We start from the raw sequence: 17916 nt of genomic DNA on the forward strand, positions 1-17916 counted from the left end.
GTACACGTCTGTGAAGTGGAAGGGGAAGAGTTTTTGTTTTGAACGATAACTGTAGCAAGTGGATTTGAGTCTATGCCAGTACTACAAGTGCCAAAACTATTGAGGTTTTGAAAATTTGGTTTGCAATTTATGTGTTGCCAGAGGTGTTGGCATCAGCTGATGGTCCAGAGTTTATGTTAGAAGAGTTTGAAATATTTCTGAGGAAGAATTAAGTCAGGGCAGCACGGTGGCGCAGTGGTTAGCACTGCTGTCTCACGTGCCGAGGACCCGGGTTCGATCCCAGCCCCGGGTCACTGTCCATGCGGAGTTTGCACATTCTCCCCGTGTCTGCGTGGGTCACACCCCCACAACCCAAAGATGTGCAGGGTAGGTGGATTGGCCACGCTGAACTGGCCCTTAATTGTTTTTTAAAAAATGAAGTCAACGCGCACCTTAATATCACATTATCACCCAGCACCGTGATAATGAAAGAACTGTACAGATTGTGAAAAGGTCTTTGCAAAAACACCTGCAAGGTGACAAGCTAGGCAGAAATTTCCATGTTTCTCTTTGGTACAGGCGAGGCTATTTTCTGTTGTTTTACAGAAAGACCCCACGGATTGCTCACTTTACGAGTTGGTGTTTACACGTGCTCTTAAGTGAAGGTTCAGCGTCTAAGTATGATGTCAATAGCAAAGCAAGAGAAAAACAAAAGCAAAGTGAAGATGAGTCACAGATACACCAGGCATGAAACTTGGAGAGTCCAGTGCTGATCAGAAGCTCATTGTGGTGATAGGGAGAAGTATGTAATTGGGATTGTTGTAACAACATTGGGTGCATTCACATATCTAGTGAAGGTTAGACAAAATCCTTGTCAGACTCATGCAGATTATTTGCTAGAAAGAGGAAATCTGATAAAGGAAGAGCATGATAAACTACCTATAATTCAAATTCCTTCTACAGTCCTTAATGAACGTCAGAAAGAAAGTGAAAGTACAAAATAGGCTGAAGTGTTGCCAGTATTACATAATCTAACCAGAGAGCAAAGTGAGTCAGTTTCTTTCATTAAGACAAATCAATTAATAATAATCTTTATTGTCACAAGAAGGCTTACATTAACACTGCAATGAAGTTACTGTGAAAATCCCAGATACAGTCCCAATCTTCGGTAATCAAAGTCAAAGTTCAGGTTTGATAAAGTCAGAGTATGAGAGAGCAGAGACAGGCTAATGGAACATAGAACATAGAACATACAGTGCAGAAGGAGGCCATTCGGCCCATCGAGTCTGCACCGACCCACTTAAGCCCTCACTTCCACCCTATCCCCGTAACCCAATAACTCCTCCTAACCTTATTGGACACTAAGGGCAATTTATCATGGCCAATCCACCTGACCTGCATGTCTTTGGACTGTAGGAGGAAACCGGAGCACCCGGAGGAAACCCACGCAGGCACGGGGAGAACGTGCAGACTCCGCACAGACAGTGACCCAGCGGGGAATCGAACCTGGGACCTAATTTCCTTATGGAAATTGAAGGAGATACCCAGATAGAAATAGAAAGAAGCCAGGTCAATTATGTAATGTGAGGAAGAATAAAGTCATTAATTTCTTCATTATTTCTTGTCAAATTATGATATTTTTGTCAAACGTTTTGGTTTTACATGTAAGTTTCAGTCATATATAGTTGGGTTGTAATTACAGCAAAAACAAATATGCAATGCAACTTGTTAAATTTCAGCTATTGTGTTGGTTTAGCCACTTGTACCATTTTACATTTTAATGTCTAAGTTATTTGTATAATTGGGGGGGGGGGGAGGGGTCATATATTGCAAGATCAGTTATTTTGTTATATTGCCCTCTCTGCTGCCCTGTTTTTTGGGTGGTATAATTTTATTTCTAAAAAAAAAATTTGGAGTACCCAATTCATTTTTTCCAATTAAAGGACAATTTAGCGTGGCCAATCCACCTAGCCTGCACATCTTTGGGTTATGGGGGCGAAACTCACGCAAACACGGGGAGAATGTGCAAACTCCACACGGACAGTCACCCAGAACCAGGATCGAACCTGGGACCTCGGTGCCGTGAGGCAGCAGTGCTAACCACTGCTCCACCGTGCTGCCCTTTGGATGGTATAAATAAAGTTAGTTCAATTATGGCTGCCTGCCCTGGGTCCACATGTTAACTTTGCTCGATGAAAAACACAACACATTCCAAATTAACTCAACTTTGTGCTGTATTTCCCTGAGTTTTTGAAAATCTTGCATTTGGTCCCACGGAATTTTCTATAATTGAATCAAAACACTGTCTTTGTATACATTTGTCAATATGAAAATACTGTACAATTTTCCAACATTGACGGCTGTTTAAAAATATTTTTATTACAGTGGCGACCAGCATGCCTGAACAGGTAGGTTATAAATCTGCTTTCATACAACAGTTGGAACTATAAGATGTTCATTATAAATGTTTCAGTTCTGTAACTGCGTCAGCAAGGCAGGCTTGTAGTACAGACTTGGAGGTCTGTCCAGCCTATTCTAGATGCAGGGTGCCGGGGTCAACGTGTCTCCCAGATGGTCTGAGGTTTACAAACATCCAGCATACTGATAGTGGGAGGGAGTGTGTGGCTGAGAGTCATGTGAACAGACATTACAGAAGTACAGTAAGTCTTGCCTTTCCTTATCTATTAGTTGTCAGGATTGAAATAGAAAACCAGTTACGGCTCAAGGGGCTGAAAAGCCTACTCCTAATTTCTATATCTCATGGAAATATAAGCACTGATCTTCCTGTCCGTGACATTGCCTTGGTGGTCACTCCTAGATTAGAAATGTGCCCTTACCCTTTTTCACTAGGGTGGGGGAAGGGGGAAGGTTTGTTTTAAATAAAATTTTATGTGTACTGGAACAGCTCCCGTTGTTCATCGCTGTCAACCCCGGTCCTACATCCACGAGTAACAACCGGAGCACCTCAGGGTAAATTTCTGGCTAAGTTCCGAGCATCAAACACAAGTCTAAGATCGGCGTCGGAGACGTTCTCGTGTTCCAGTCAATGTAATTCTGTCCATGGGAGGTTTTAACTTCCCTGGTTGTGTAAGCGGATTGTGACTTCCTTTGGGTATCAACATTCTGCCGTCGGAAAGACTGAGGAAAGAGGAGATAGAGAGTCTGGGGAAAGAGGAGGTGGAGAATCTGGGAAAAGAGGAAATGGAGAGTGGGGAAAGGGGATAGAGAGACTGGGGAAAGAGGAGACAAAGACGGGGGAAAGGAGGGATAGAGAGACTGGGGAAAGAGGGCACAGAGAGACTGGGGAAAGGGGGGATGGAGAGATTGGGGAAAGGGGGGATAGAGAGACTGGGGAAAGAGGGCATAGAGAGACTGGGGAAAGAGGGGATAGAGAGACTGAGGAAAGAGGGGATAGAGAGACTGGGGAAAGAGGGGATAAAGAGACTGGGGAAAGAGGGGATAGAGAGACTGGGGAAAGGGGGGATAGAGAGACTTTGGAAAGAGGGCATAGAGAAACTGGGGAAAGAGGGGATAGAGAGACTGGGGAAAGAGGGGATAGAGAGACTAGGGAAAGAGGAGACAGAGACTGGGGAAAGGGGATAGAGAGACTGGGGAAAGGGGGGATGGAGAGATTGGGGAAAGAGGGGATAGAGAGACTGGGGAAAGAGGGGATAGAGAGATTGGGGAAAGGGGGATAGAGAGACTGGGGAAAGAGGGCATAGAGAGACTGGGGAAAGAGGGGATAGAGAGACTGGATAAGAGGTGATAGACTGGGGAAAGAGGGGATAGAGAGACTGGGGAAAGGGGGGATAGAGAGACTGGGGAAAGGGGGGACAGAGAGACTCGGGAAAGAGGGGATAGAGAGACTGGGGAACGGGGGGATAGAGAGACTGGGGAAAGAGGAGGTGGAGAGTCTGGGGAAAGACGAAATGGAGAGTGGGGAAAGGGGATAGAGAGACTAGGGAAAGAGGGGATAGAGAGACTGGGGAAAGGAGGGATAGAGAGACTGGGGAAAGAGGAGATAGTGAGACTGGGGAAAGGGGGGATAGAGAGACTGGGGAAAGGGGGGATAGAGAGACTCGGGAAAGAGGGGATAGAGAGACTGGGGAAAGAGGGGATAGGGAGACTGGGGAAAGGAGGGATTGAGAGACTGGGGAAAGGGGGGATAGAGAGACTGGGGAAAGAGGGAATAGAGAGACTGGGGAAAGAGGGGATAGATAGACTGGAGAAAGAGGAGACAGAGACTGGGGAAAGGAGGGATAGAGAGACTGGGAAAAGGGGGGATTGAGAGACTGGGGAATGGGGTGATTGAGAGACTTGGGAAAGAGGGGATAGAGAGATTGGGGAAAGGGGGGATAGAGAGATTAGGGAAAGAGGGGATAGAGAGACTGGGGAAAGAGGAGACAGAGACTGGGGAAAGGAGGGATAGAGAAACTGGGGAAAAGGGGGATAGAGAGACTGGGGAAAGAGGGCACAGAGAGACTGGGGAAAGAGGTGATGAGAGACTGGGGATAGAGGGGATAGAGAGACTGGGGAAAGAGGAGACAGAGACTGGGGAAAGGGGCGATAGAGAGACTGGGGAAAGAGGGGATAGACAGACTTGGGAAAGAGAGGATAGTGAGACTCGGGAAAGGGGATAGAGAGACTGGGGAAAGAGGGGATAGAGAGACTGGGGAAAGAGCGGATAGAGAGACTGGGGAATGAGCAGATGGAGAGACTGGGGAAAGAGGTGACAGAGAAACTGGGGAAAGGGGATAGAGAGACTGGGGGAAGAGGGGAAAGGGAGACTGGAGAAAGAGGTGATAGAGAGATTGGGGAGAGAGGTGATAGAGAGACTGGAGAAAGAGGAGATAGAGAGACTGGGGAAAGAGGGGATAGAGAGACTAGGGAAAGAAGAGATAGAGAGACTGGGGAAGGAGGGGGAAGGGAGACTGGGGAAAGAGGTGATAAAGAGATTGGGAAGAGAGGTGATAGAAGGACTGGAGAAAGAGGAGATAGAGAGACTGAGGAAAGAGAGATAGAGAAACTGGGATAAAGGAGATAGAGGGATTAGGCAAAGAGGAGATAGAGAGACTGGAGATGGAGGAGATAAAGAGGCTGGGGAAAGCGGGAAAGAGTAACAATGCAGGCTGCGAGCAAAAGGGAGACATCAGCGGGGAAAGGGAATGCACGGGGAAGAAATGGAGAAGAGATCAAAATTAAGACAGGAAAATGTGGCGGAAATGATAAACAGACAAAGATAGAAGTTGAGAGAGGGAGACTATTCTGGAGGATGGAGAGAGAGGAAAATGGAGGGGAAGAGAGACAAAAGTGTAAATGAGGAGAGACAGAATTAGGAAGGGTACAGAAGGACAGGGAACAAATGATGGAGAAATGTGAATAGATGGAGAAAGGGTAGGAGAGCAGAACAGAAGCAAAGGAGATATGAATTTAATATTCTGTGGTTTCCAAAAAGCATAAATTGGGACGTGAGGGGAGTATTTGATCATGGTAGCACTTGATCTTAACAATGGATTATTTTGGTATGGCAATCAGTGGTTCTGTCAGGGTTCCAACTCATTACGACAAGTGTTTTTGGTTCTAATGTTTCATTAAAATTTACCTGCCCTTAAAGAGGTCATCTTTTCCTTGAATTCAGGAACTTGAAAAGGAAAAGCACGTTGTGGAATCTGGTCTGCCACAGCTGTCTCCCAGTATTACTACTATCCAGATAAACTCTGGCTTCCCTGGTATGTACTCTTTATATCACAACCAACTATTACTATACATTGATTCTCCCCTGCCCCCCATCCCGTCCCCACCATCGCTTGCAGCTGTAGCAACAGTGGATATAACTGTCCTTCTATTTCTGATTTCTTAGATGTATCTAGCTGTTTACCGTGTCTGTTGCTGTGTTTCAGTTTGATGTTGTTTTGACTTTTGACCCGGAATAATTGGGGAAAATTTCCTTTCCTCTGCTCTCTCCGAATCCCCTTCCCCTTGCATCTCCCCTGGGAGCACAGGGCAGCTCTGCCCTCACACATTGTGGCTTCTACCAACAGCATTTTCTGATTTGTTTTGGAATGTGAGCATCGCCCAGCATTTGTTGCCCGTCCCCGATTGCCCTCTAGAAGGCGCTGGTGAGCTGCCTTCCTGAACCACAGCAGTCCATGTGGTGTAGGTACACCCATGGGCCGGGATCTCTCTTTTGGGGACTAAGTCCCCACGCTCGCCGGAAAACGGGCGGGAATCACTTCGGACTTTTTCCTTGAAAGCCCGGGGTGGTTCTCCATTTTCCAGGGGGCTAGCAAGGCCCTGCCGTGCGACCCGCGGCTCTGGCTGCTGGCGGGGCCCTGCTGTCTAGACCGTGCGGCCGCACTTGCGCACGGCGGCCGCAAGCGGGTCCGTGCATGCGCGCCGCGGCCCACCTCGGCGCAGGCAGCGCCGACATGGCGGAGCCATACAGCGGGCCCGCGCAGAGTAAGGTAGATCTCCCCCAGGTCGTGATGGCCCGCCGATTGGTGGCCCCCGATCGTGGGCCAGGCCACCGCTGAGGCCCTGCCCAGAGTCAGATTCCCCCACGCCCCCACCAGGAGGGCCACCGCACCCGCGGGTCCCAGCTCCCGCTGGGTGGTATCAGATGTGAACCACGCCGGTGAGCCTTCGACCGGTCGCCGGTGGAGAATCGCCGCGGGGGCCTATTTCTGCGGCCCCCGACCGGCGCCGCGGCGACCGAGCAGCCGTCGGAGAGGCGTGGTGGGAATTTCCCGCGCCCCCAGCGATTTTCCAACCCGGCCCGGGCTCGGAGAATCCCGACTATGGTGTTTTGTGTCCCCTGCAACAGTTTGATGGTTTGCGAGGTCATTCCTGAAGGTAGTTAAGAGTGAACCATATTGCTGTGGGTCTGTCGTCTCATGTAGGCCAGTCCGGATAACGATGGCCAATTTCCCCCTCTGAAGGGGGATTAGTAAATCAGAAGGTTTTTTATCACAATCCAGTAGCCTCAAGATCATTATTCCCATACCATCTTTATTATTCCAGCTTTATTAACCAGCTGCCGCAGGTGGGATTTGAACTCTTGTCACTGGAATATTAGTCTGGGGGCTCCGGATTGCTAGGCCAATAACATTACAACTATGGGCACAATTTTGCGGCCCTGTCGTGTGGGGGGCGGGGCCGTGGCGGCAAGCCATTCAAAAGTCCGTTGACTTCGACGTGACCAAAATATCCTGGCAACGGGAGAGGCTGGAAAACTCTTCCCGATGCCAATATTCCCATCCTTGGTCCTGACTGGATTTGTTTCACATTGTAGGAAGGGGATCCCATCCTGACATCACTTTGCTTTTCTCACCAACACTCACCCCCAGCCCTACACCAAAGGTGACATAGGATTGATTAATGATCGCTTTTTGACAAAAAGCGCCACAGTCCGATGAGCTTGAGGTTTGACCTCTCTATTCGCCGTAGATTCAGTTGCCTTCGGTGAAATTAAGCTATTTTTAAGTTTGGAAATGTAAAATGCTGTACTACTTTTGCCTCTGCCATTTAGATCTTTTTGCTCTTATTTTGTAACAGGAGTGGTGGAGAAAACCTCTCCCCCAAGCCCGGTCCACATTGCCCCTGATGTGTCCACGTCCAGCTTGACTCACTTCATTGCGTCTACTCAAGTCGCAGGTACAGTAAACGTGAACGGCGAGAGATTCCTCTTGATCGACTGCCATAAGTTTCAGCGGGACACCGCAGCTAAACCCGGGTTTCCACTTCTCTCCTGCCTTGAGATACATCAGCAGAAAGCGCAAATGATTTGTCCAATGGATTCGTCCTTTGCGTTGGAACTTCAAACAGCTAAATAAGCGGCCTATCCTCCATGACATCTGTTATCAGCCCTAGTTTAGAACATTTATCCTTTGCCTCCTGAATGATTATTTTCCGGAAATGTTTCTCGTTTACCAGAGAGGACAGTGTTCAGGTGACACTGCGAGAATTATAAAGGGTGAGAGACTTTCAGAAATGGAGAAAGGTTATTAGAATGAGGAAGCTTTCCCTTTCGAGCTAAAGCCTTTGCATCATATCCTTCACCTGCCTTCAGCCATAGTCCCCCATTCCATCCTTCATAGAAACACACCTTTCCTGACTTGATTTAAGCTGCTTCAGCGATTGTACCTGGTACTTTTCGATAAATCTATTAATGCATAGAACCATAGAATTCCTACAGTGCAGACGGAGGCCATTCAGCCCATCGAGGCTGCACCGACCCCCTGAAAGAGCACCTTACTCTCGACCCACTCCCCTGCCCTATCCCTGTAACCCCACCAAACCTACGCATCTTTGGACACTAAGGTGCAATTTAGCATGGCCAATCCACCTAACACGCACAGCTTTGGAGTGTGGGTGGAAACCGGAGCACCCGGAAGAAAACCCACGCAGACACGGGGAAAAAGTGCAAACCCCACACAGACAGTCACCCGGAATTGAACCCGGATTGCTGGCGCTGTGAGGCAGCACTGCTAACCACTGTGTCGCCCCCTAATCATTGGATCAAAAACAAAGCCCCTAACTTTTTCATATTTAACTTTAGTTCTCAGTCTTTCAACCTACTGCAGAGTGAAGAATGTGCTGGATTACACGAATTGCAAGATAAGATTTTATCTTTATGCTACTTTTCAAATCGAGTGTAAGCGAATGGCGTGGGTAATTATTCACAGTCCAGAAAGGATCATTGACAAGTTGTTCCATTAGAGAGAGAGAGAGAGAATTGGGTAGAGGTAGCTTGAGGGGCACCACTCTAAGCACGGGGCAAGGTGAGGAGGTCAGCCTCCATGAACCAGCACAGCCAGTATGAGGATTGAACCTGTGCTGTCAGCATCATTCTGCATCTCACTGGAACCACCGAAAATTAACCAGCCCCCAGTCACGGTGGGATTTGAACCATTGCAACCCCCGCCGACCCCAGCATTAGTCTGGGCCTCCGAATTGCTCACCCAGTGACACTGCCACTACACCACAGGCACCCTAGTGAGCCGATAACTCCAGTGGCTGTATTCTCGGAACACTCTCTCCAACCCCATCAAAAGCATCATAAGAATGTCTTTGGTGTGCATGGGCGGGATTTTCCAGCCCTTTCTGCCAGCGGGAACTTCCGGTCCCGCCAAAGGCGCACCCCTGCAGTGGGTTCCCCGATGGTGGGATGGGCGATACAGGCAAAACGGTGTGGACATTGGCGCAACCAGAAGATCTGATTAGCGCCCAATGGCGAGTCACCTCCACCGCTGGAAAGCCCATTGTGGGTTGGGGGGAGGGGTTTGGGGGCAGGCGGAAAATCCCCCCCCATGTGCTAGTTGAGAATGCTGATGGAACAACATATGCTCTGTTCTTATTTGTTTGCTGCACATCTCCCTCCCGCACCACCAGTATTTGGACACACTAAGGAAATTATTTAGTTTTGTGCAACTGGTAAATAGGTGAACACATGTCACATGGTCAAGTTTGTCATGAAAAATAGAGCATTCAGAAAGTAATGAACGATTTCTGCAAAGTTCAGGCAAAAATTATGATTTATTAGAAAAACACACAATATATGATAGTGCCAATACCAAGTGGCTTACAAATAAACACTTCATGTGCAAATGCAACAAGACCTGGACAATATCCAGATTTGGGCTGACAAGTGGCAAGTAATATTCATGCCTCACAAGTCCCAGGCACTGGCCATCTCCAACAGGATCTAACATTTGCCTCTTGACATTCAATTCTGTTAACATCACTGAATCCCCCACTATCAATTTCCTGGGGTTACCATTGACCAGAAACTGAACTGGATAAATACTGTAGCTACCGAAGCAGGTCAAAGGCTAGGAATCCTGTGGCAAGTAACCCATCTCCTGACCCCTCAAAGCCTGCCCACCATCTACAAGGCAGATGTCGGGAGTGTAATGGAATACTCTCCACTTGCCTGGTTGAGTGCAGCTCCAACAACACTCAAGACGCTTGACACCATCCAGGACAAAGCTTCCCACTTGATTGCTCCCCCTTCCACAAACATTCAGTCCCTCCACCACCAACAAACAGTGACAGCCGTGTGTACCATCTGCAAGATGCACTGCAGGAGCTCACCAAGGTTCCTTAAGCAGCACCTTCCAAACCCACAATCACTACCAACTAGAAGGACAAGAGCAGCAGATACCTGGGAACCCCACCACCTAGAGGTTCCCCTCCAAGTCACTCACCATCCAGACTTGGAAATGTACTGTCGTTCCTTCACTGTCGCTGGGTCAAAATTCTGGAACTCCCTCCCTAACAGCACAGTGGCTGTACCTACGCCTCAGGGACTGGAGTGGTTCAAGAAGGCTGCTCACCACCACCTTCGGAAGGACAACTAGGGATTGGCAAGCAATGTTGGCCTAACCAGCGACACCCACATCCACTAAAAATGAATTTAAAAAAAACTAAGGTTAGTTCATTTTGCCAGAACTAATTTACTATGATGAAACAATTTTTCAATTCTCTCCCAGTTATTATACTGAATATAGGTGATGTGACTAGTAAGGACCTTGAGATATGACTGAAAGTGAACAAATGGTTTTCCTTAACTGTTTTACCTCAGAAGCCCTCACTATGTTGGTTTATAAAAATAGTCCTGTTTACTTTTGAAGCGACTGTGCCATTTGGGTTTACAGCTTTCATTATTGTCCCTCTGCAGCTAAACAGGTGAAGGATGTTTAAAGGAAGTCTGACTCTATAATAGGAAACGGGATTACTAAAGTAATCAAATTGGTCCAGTGGATTTGGTTTCTTACTAAACATCCTCAGCGATGTTTATTTAAAGATTAGGTTGCGTTTTACGAAGGTTCTTTCTGTATTTAGGTGCAATGCTGTGTTTGCAAATGACTCTTGTCTAGTAAAGTTAAAACCCGAGACAGCTGTGATGAGGATATTGTGGGATAGAGTAAGGACATGATTATTGTTGGACGTTACAGCTTGTGACTGGTGAAATATTCCACAGATTGCAGAAACAACTGCTGTTTGACAAGAGATTGGAGTCTTATTCTGTTTGAGGCATCAATTGTTGATCCTAAACAGCTGATTTCTTACCTACGCGCCATCCATCAACAACATCATCTGCAAACATTGCATCAGTTTCCCAAGGCTGCTGACAACATCCAGTTCAAACTTACTGCTATCCCTCTCGACACTTCCACGCCCATTAAATTGCCATAGTGCTTGTCCGATATCTTGGACGGCTTGAGCAGAAATTTCCTCCAACTAAACATTAGGAATACCAAAGACATTGTCTTTGGCTCCTGCCCCAAACTTCGTTCTCTATCCACTGACTCCATCCTTCTCCATTTGAATCTAAACCAGACTGTTCGCTATCATGGGCTCATTTGTGATCCCAGTAATTAAATGGCTGTTAATTGAGTTAAAGTGGGCCTTTCGCCCCCTCAGCAACAAGAAGCCATGCTTTGGAGAGCGACCAGCCAAACCGAGGCCGGCAGTTCGCTCGTACTGTCAGAGCCCCCCCGGGATCAGTGGTCACTGCTGGTACTGCAGCGAGGCCGAGAGGAAGGCACATGGCTGTAGATGTACTGTGCTGTACTGTTCTATGTTCTATTTTCCCCAGGGCGGAAATGACTGTCACGAGGGGACATAATTTTACGGTGATTGGGGGAAGGTATAGGGGCGATGTCAGAGGTAGGTTCTTTACACAGAGAGTGGTGGGTGTGTGGAATGCACTGCCAGCAGAGGTGGTGGAGTCAGAGTCATTAGGGACATTTAAGCGACTCTTAGACAGGCACATGGACGGCAGTAAATTGAAGGGGTGTAGGTTAGGTTGATCTTAGATTAGGATAAATGGTCGGCACAACATCGTGGGCTGAAGGGCCTGTACTGTTCTATGTTCTATATTCTATGTGGAATGGCAAGTGAGGCTGGAGTCTGCTCCAAGCTGGTAAGCCCAGCTTTGGGGGAGAGGGCTGAGTTAGAGAGGCTTGGGGAAGTAGGGGAACCTGGCAGACGGGTTTATACCGTTGGGGGGATTGTGCCTCCGATAGGAGGGCCCCCTACCCGCTCACATTGGGAAAGCAGCTGAGCTGAATGCTTGGCATGGTACTCTCCTGCTGCTAGTTAAATCTCAGGGCAGAGGCCTGCACTCTCAATTAGCCCAAGGGCAGATATGCCTTCCGATGCCTACTCTGTCATTGGAAAAATTGCAGATGAGGCGGTGGCGGGCATGGCGCTTACTGGATTTCATGTTTCCTCGCCCCCCACCTCTAAAACCATCAGTGGGGGAGCAGTAAATCCAGCCCACACACTCATTCTCTATGTTGCTCCTGTGTAATTCTTAGTGCTTAAAGGCATGCTGACCCAAGTACATCTTCAGTAAGGGACCTATTAGACGATGGCCGGGAGTTTCTGGCCTCTCCATGGTGGGACCTGCCGCGAGGGATGAGGTGGACCAGCAGAACGTCCATTGACTTTGGAGGGGGGACCAGAAGATCCCGGCAGAGGGCAGAGCTGGAGATTCCACCTAAAATGTAACAAAACTTGAAATTTCGTTGCTGCAATGACAAATTTAATCTTCCATTTTACAAAGTGAACATGCTTTTTTCCCTATTAAATAATCACCGGCATTCGGGGCAAGAGGGAGGTGACTCACAGATCACCTGCAGTGATAGCCTGCTTGCGGTGTTGGCTATTTGTGATTTATCACTCTCATGTTTTATGTGGGGGAGAATAATAACTTTTCTGTCCAAAGCTTTTGTTCTACCGCAGGTGACCTCAGGTCATCTGACTGTGGCAGGCCACGTTACTCAAAAGGCAGCAGTGCGCAAAAGCATTTCTCCAAACAGGGTAGAAAGCTTCTCCGAGAAAACGGCTAGTGTGCAGTTTCTCGGAGAAGCTTTCTACCCTGTTTGGAGAAATGCTTTTGCGCACTGCTGCCTTTTGAGTAACGTGGCCTGCCACAGTCAGATGACCTGAGGTCACCTGCGGTAAAACAAATGCTTTTGGGCAGAAAAGTTATTATTCTCCCCCACATAAAACATGAGAGTGCAGGTGAAATTGAAATGATTTTTATAGCTGTAAGAGAGCCAGCCACTGTAAGAAACAGCAGAGAATAACTCAAACTTCAGTCGCCATCTTTGTACAAGATATTGACTGCTGGGTGAGTCAGTATAGCTTTCAATATTCCAATCCAATTGGGAGATTTGCAAATGAAGGCAAGAGAAGTGCTCTGCTGGTTGTACATGAGCAATGAGGTCAAGGATCACACCAGCCACTACAGTGCTTGTAATGAATAACAAGCTCAGCAAGTTATAGAACTGTGCATGACTCATGATATCCCAGACAGACCATGGAGGAAGCTTGGGGTAGATCTCTTCACACGCACTACTACTGAAAATCTCATCACAGTTGACTACTATTCAGACTATTGGGAGTTAGATAAGCTGATATTAATGACCACCTGTAAGATTGTAGAATACCTGAAAGCACACTTCAGTCATTATGGCATTCCTGACATTGTGATAAGTGCCAATGATCCTCAGTTCACAAGTGAAGAATTCAGGCACTTCATGGAAGATTGGGAAATTCAGTGCTACACATCATCTTAATACTATCCCCAGTCAAATGGAAAGGCTGAGGCAGCAGTGAAAATTGCCAAAGGGATCATCAAAAAATCATCGAGATCCAGCACAGATGTGTGCAAGGCAATCTTGGAGTGGAGAAACACACCTACTGAAGGCATGGAAAGTAGTCCAGTCCAGTGACTGACGCTACACCGCACCCAAACTACTCTTCCAATAGCTCGAAACCTGCTGAAGCCTTCGCAGGAGTGAGTAACAAAATGAAAGTGAAATGATAGAAAATCAAATTTCACTCTGATGAACCTGCTAAAACATTGCCAAAGTTGAGAGTTTAAGAGCCGGTGAGAGTACGAGCATTCAACACACTCAACAAGATTCAGCCCTCTTGGCAACTTGGAACTTGTGTTGTCAGTTGTCATTTCGATCGTAGATAGTGAAAATGAACAACCTGAGATGTTGTTGGAATCGCAGTCATCTATGTGCAACTGGAGAAGCTGTTCTTCCACAGATGGGGAAGGGTTGGTATCACCAACTGCACAAGAGACGGAACAACCATCAGTCCCAGAGGTCAACTTTTTTTAATGTGTTCATGGGGCATGGGCGTCACAGGCTGTGCCAGTATTTATTGCCCATTGAGGGGCATTTAGAGTCAATTACATTGCTGTGGGTCTGCAGTCACAAATAGACCAGACCAGTTAAGGACGGCAGATTTCCTCCCCTGAAGGACATTAGTGAACCAGTTGGGTTTGTACGACAATGGTTTCATGGTCATTAGACTTTTAATTCCAGACTTAATTTATTGAATTCAAATTTCACCACCTGCAGTGGCGGGATTTGAACCTGGGACTCCAGAGTGCTTTGGGTCTCTGAATTACTAGTCCAGTGACAATACCACTACGCCACCGCCTCCCCAACTAATCCCCCAAAAGAACACCAGATCAGCAGCAACACTTGCCATGGCAACAACATACCCCAGAGAGGCAACGTCAACCCAGGAGCCAGCGTACCAAGTTGAACAACCCACACATGTGCTATAAATTCTGTGTGCAATGCCTGTGAGACGGACTACAGTGAGACAGGTGAGACAGACTACAGTGGTCAATTTTCTGTGTGATAGCTTTCTCCATTGAGCATGTCTGTGGGTAACTGTGACCAATAGTGTGTGCAGTGTGTATTTTTCTTTTTATGGTGATGCGACCATCAATTCACTGAGAGACACGTTGAGAAGTAAACCGTGGTTTTAATCAGCTTTCAACTGAGCCTGCCTGTGACCGGTACAACAATGAATGCGGCCCCGCAGGTCAGCTGCCTTTATACTTCCTGTAAGGAGTGGAGCCATGGGTGAGTCCGTACATGCCCCGACATATCCCCCTGTGGGTGAAGCCATACAATGGCCCACAGGTGGAGCCCACAGGGTTAAACACATAACGTAACACGATATAGCAGTAACATGATATCACAGTGCACTGGTGAATTAACAGTAGTTCCATTCACCACATATGGAAAGGGGAATGTTTGGAGAAATGCTTTTGTGCACTTCTGCTTTTTCTTTAGCACTGTGGGTTGCCGTGGTCACGGGGCCTCAGGTCACCTGAGGTAAAACAAAGGCTTTGAGTGGAAGCCATTTTTACTCACCGCAGAGAACATACTCCACACCTGAACCAAAATGGCAGGAAACAGTTCACAAGCTACTTACACTCAGTTCATTCACTTGTGGATTATTTGCAGTATCAGATATTGTTTAAAAATGATCCCTGTTGTGATGCAGCGGACAGTTTGAGAGAGTACAGACCTTATAGTAATCTCTGCTACATCTGTGAGCATTTTCACCAAAAACTGATCCAATGTGCTGGTGGGACTTATGCCACTCAATCCAACGTCAGCAGCAGTTTGGCCCTGGACTTTGCTTGAATGCTATTTTCACAGATACATATCAGGAGAAATGATATTCTTGACAGTGCAGTTACCCAGTGAGCATGTACCGTAAATATTTGTTCTGGAATTGGTCAGATGGAACTAAAAATATACTTGGGTTTCACAAATTAGCACCGCATCAGAATCACTCGAGGTGATGCAACCAAGGGTGAAAAAGACTAACGGGGAACCTGGCTTTGTTTTCCTTGGCTGGTGGAGTGAGTTGTAAGAGTGTGTCAGGTTTAGTATTGCATGACGTGTATGAACGATGCAGCCCAGTGTTCCTGCTGGGGCAATGGACACCAGTTTCATTTAGTGTAGTTTTACGTTTCGTTTTTGTGGCGAACGCTTTATTATTTCTTGCCTCTAAGCCTTTCGGCCGAGGCAGTTGAAACTGGTACGCTGGGCACGGCCAGGCAACTGCTAAGCTCCCAAAAATAATTCCCTGGGGAGGAGCTGGAAGTCAAATAATGTTTCTCAGACACCCGCAACTTTTGTTTCAACCACAAATATAGGCACCTTTTCCCTTCACAACCCACAGGACTACAACTAGCATGCTTCAGGTAACTGTTCCAACGTCCTGCTTTGTGAGATCTCAGCTAAGAGCCTCTGAGGACCACCGATATTACCTCTCAGCTGATAGCCAGGAGTTGTGCACAAATGACCTTGGATGAATGATTTATTTTGAATATTTGGGCCATGTGGCTGAGTGTTCGACCTCTAATTGGTGCTTTTACAGAGGTCAACGTTCAGGACACAAGATGGGCGGAGCATATTGCTTGACCGACAGACTTTAGGCGAAGTGTGGAACTCGTTAGCGACATATGACGGATCATCTGAATCACTTGGGAACATCGTGGATAATCTCATTGATGCAGGGAGGCCATTTTGCAACCTTTGACCGCCCCACTCAAGCCACTTCCTCTTCCTCCCCACAGACAATGAGCACGAGAACTCTCAATTCAAGTAGAATTTAAAAAGGCAACCAGCTCATGTCAAATATTATTCTCAGAAATTATTTGGGCATTGTGCAGCAAAGGACTGGCACCGATTGGGAATATGTCCTGGAACTTGACTGAACCACCTTGTACACAGAGCTTAATAATGGCCAGCGGACACGTACCTCGGAGTGTCGAATTCCAGGAGCAACTCATTCAGCATCCACTTGACTTCAGCCATCAAACAGGGCACTGAGCGATGGGGCTACTCCTTCACTGACTCATGCCTCTGCTTGCCACTACTTAATCCTCAGCCAATGGGGTTGAAATACCCTTTAAGACCATCCAAACGTTTTCAGATTTTTGCTTCTCTGTTGCGGCATTCATTTTAATTTCTCCTCATCGGGTTCATTTTGCTTTTACAGTTTTCCCCCTCTGCCACGAGTCTCATCCGGAGGAACAATTGGTGGATCCCATTTTTCCCAGTTAACTGGCACAAAACAAGGGCAAAGAAATTAACAATTTTGTGGGGGCTAAGTCCCCTGTCCCAAGGGTATTTAAAATATGCCGAAATCTACATTGTCCCATATGATATCCAGATCCCCCTGGCAGTTTTCTTAAACAGATGAGCGCCCTAAAACCTATTTAAGGATCCGGCTCTGAAATTAGTCAAAAATAGACGGAGCCAATTCAGGCTCCACAGCAGTTAAACCATTAATCCTTGCAGGTAAAGTAAAAATAAAGTCGCCATAGTCCCAGACGACCATAGGCTGCTTTCCCCTTTGAGGGGGGAGAGCTGACTGGTGGCGATTTAACCTGAGGGTCACCGCACCTCAGGCGAGGGGCAAGAGTGAGAAGGCAGAGCGGGGCCTCCATGAATATCCTCAGCCGGTATGGGGAGGCTCAGATGGCTGGACAGCTGGTTTGTGATGCAGAGCGAGGCCAACATTCCTTTTATGGAGCTACTGAGTTTCATGGGAAGGAGGTCTCAGGCCCAATCTTTGGAGATCCTCGGGCCAGTCACTTTGAGCACATAATGGAGTTCTGACTGTTCCATTCTCAGAGTTCGGCGCTAACCAATTTTCTCTGCCCCCCAACTCTGAGTTTGTGGCTGAAGTCGGAAATAATTCCACAAATGAGTTATCTTAGACCAGAGGGCTCCCTGCACTTATGATTCAATCAGCGGTTAAACTGCATGCCAAGCTAGCACAGACTTCTACCTGGAGACAGACATTGCCCAGGACCCTGCCAATGTGCGCCAGGGTCTCGGTGCAGGGTTGAATGAGCTGCTGAATAGCTCAGCCCACCAGGACTCTCATCAAGTCAGGAAATCCACGGAAGGGGAATAGTTTGTAGAGATTGTGGTATCGGAAGAGTACACAGTAACTTGTACAAGGGTATTGGACAAATTGGAACGCGATCATTGATTATGCACTCGATGGGCTGAAAGACAGCTTTGCGTGCTGCGGAATTTGGCAATGTTTGGGGGTGGGGGGGGGTCTGGATGACATAATCTCCAGCAA

The 17916-nt window shown here is 47.3% G+C and overlaps 1 protein-coding gene across 7 annotated transcripts in view; it reads left to right on the forward strand.

The window, feature by feature from the left end:
- ltbp1 (latent transforming growth factor beta binding protein 1) overlaps positions 1-17916 on the forward strand; it is a 533746-nt gene that overhangs the window by 254474 nt on the left and 261356 nt on the right. For all 7 annotated transcript variants that reach the window (XM_072512266.1, XM_072512285.1, XM_072512304.1 and 4 more), the window contains 3 exons: positions 2365-2387; positions 5618-5708; positions 7534-7632. In XM_072512266.1, the coding sequence (XP_072368367.1) occupies positions 2365-2387; positions 5618-5708; positions 7534-7632 (213 nt within the window). The remainder of the gene's footprint in view (positions 1-2364; positions 2388-5617; positions 5709-7533; positions 7633-17916) is intronic.

Source organism: Scyliorhinus torazame, chromosome 1 (genome assembly GCF_047496885.1).
Source record: "Scyliorhinus torazame isolate Kashiwa2021f chromosome 1, sScyTor2.1, whole genome shotgun sequence".
Classification (NCBI taxonomy): domain Eukaryota; kingdom Metazoa; phylum Chordata; class Chondrichthyes; order Carcharhiniformes; family Scyliorhinidae; genus Scyliorhinus; species Scyliorhinus torazame.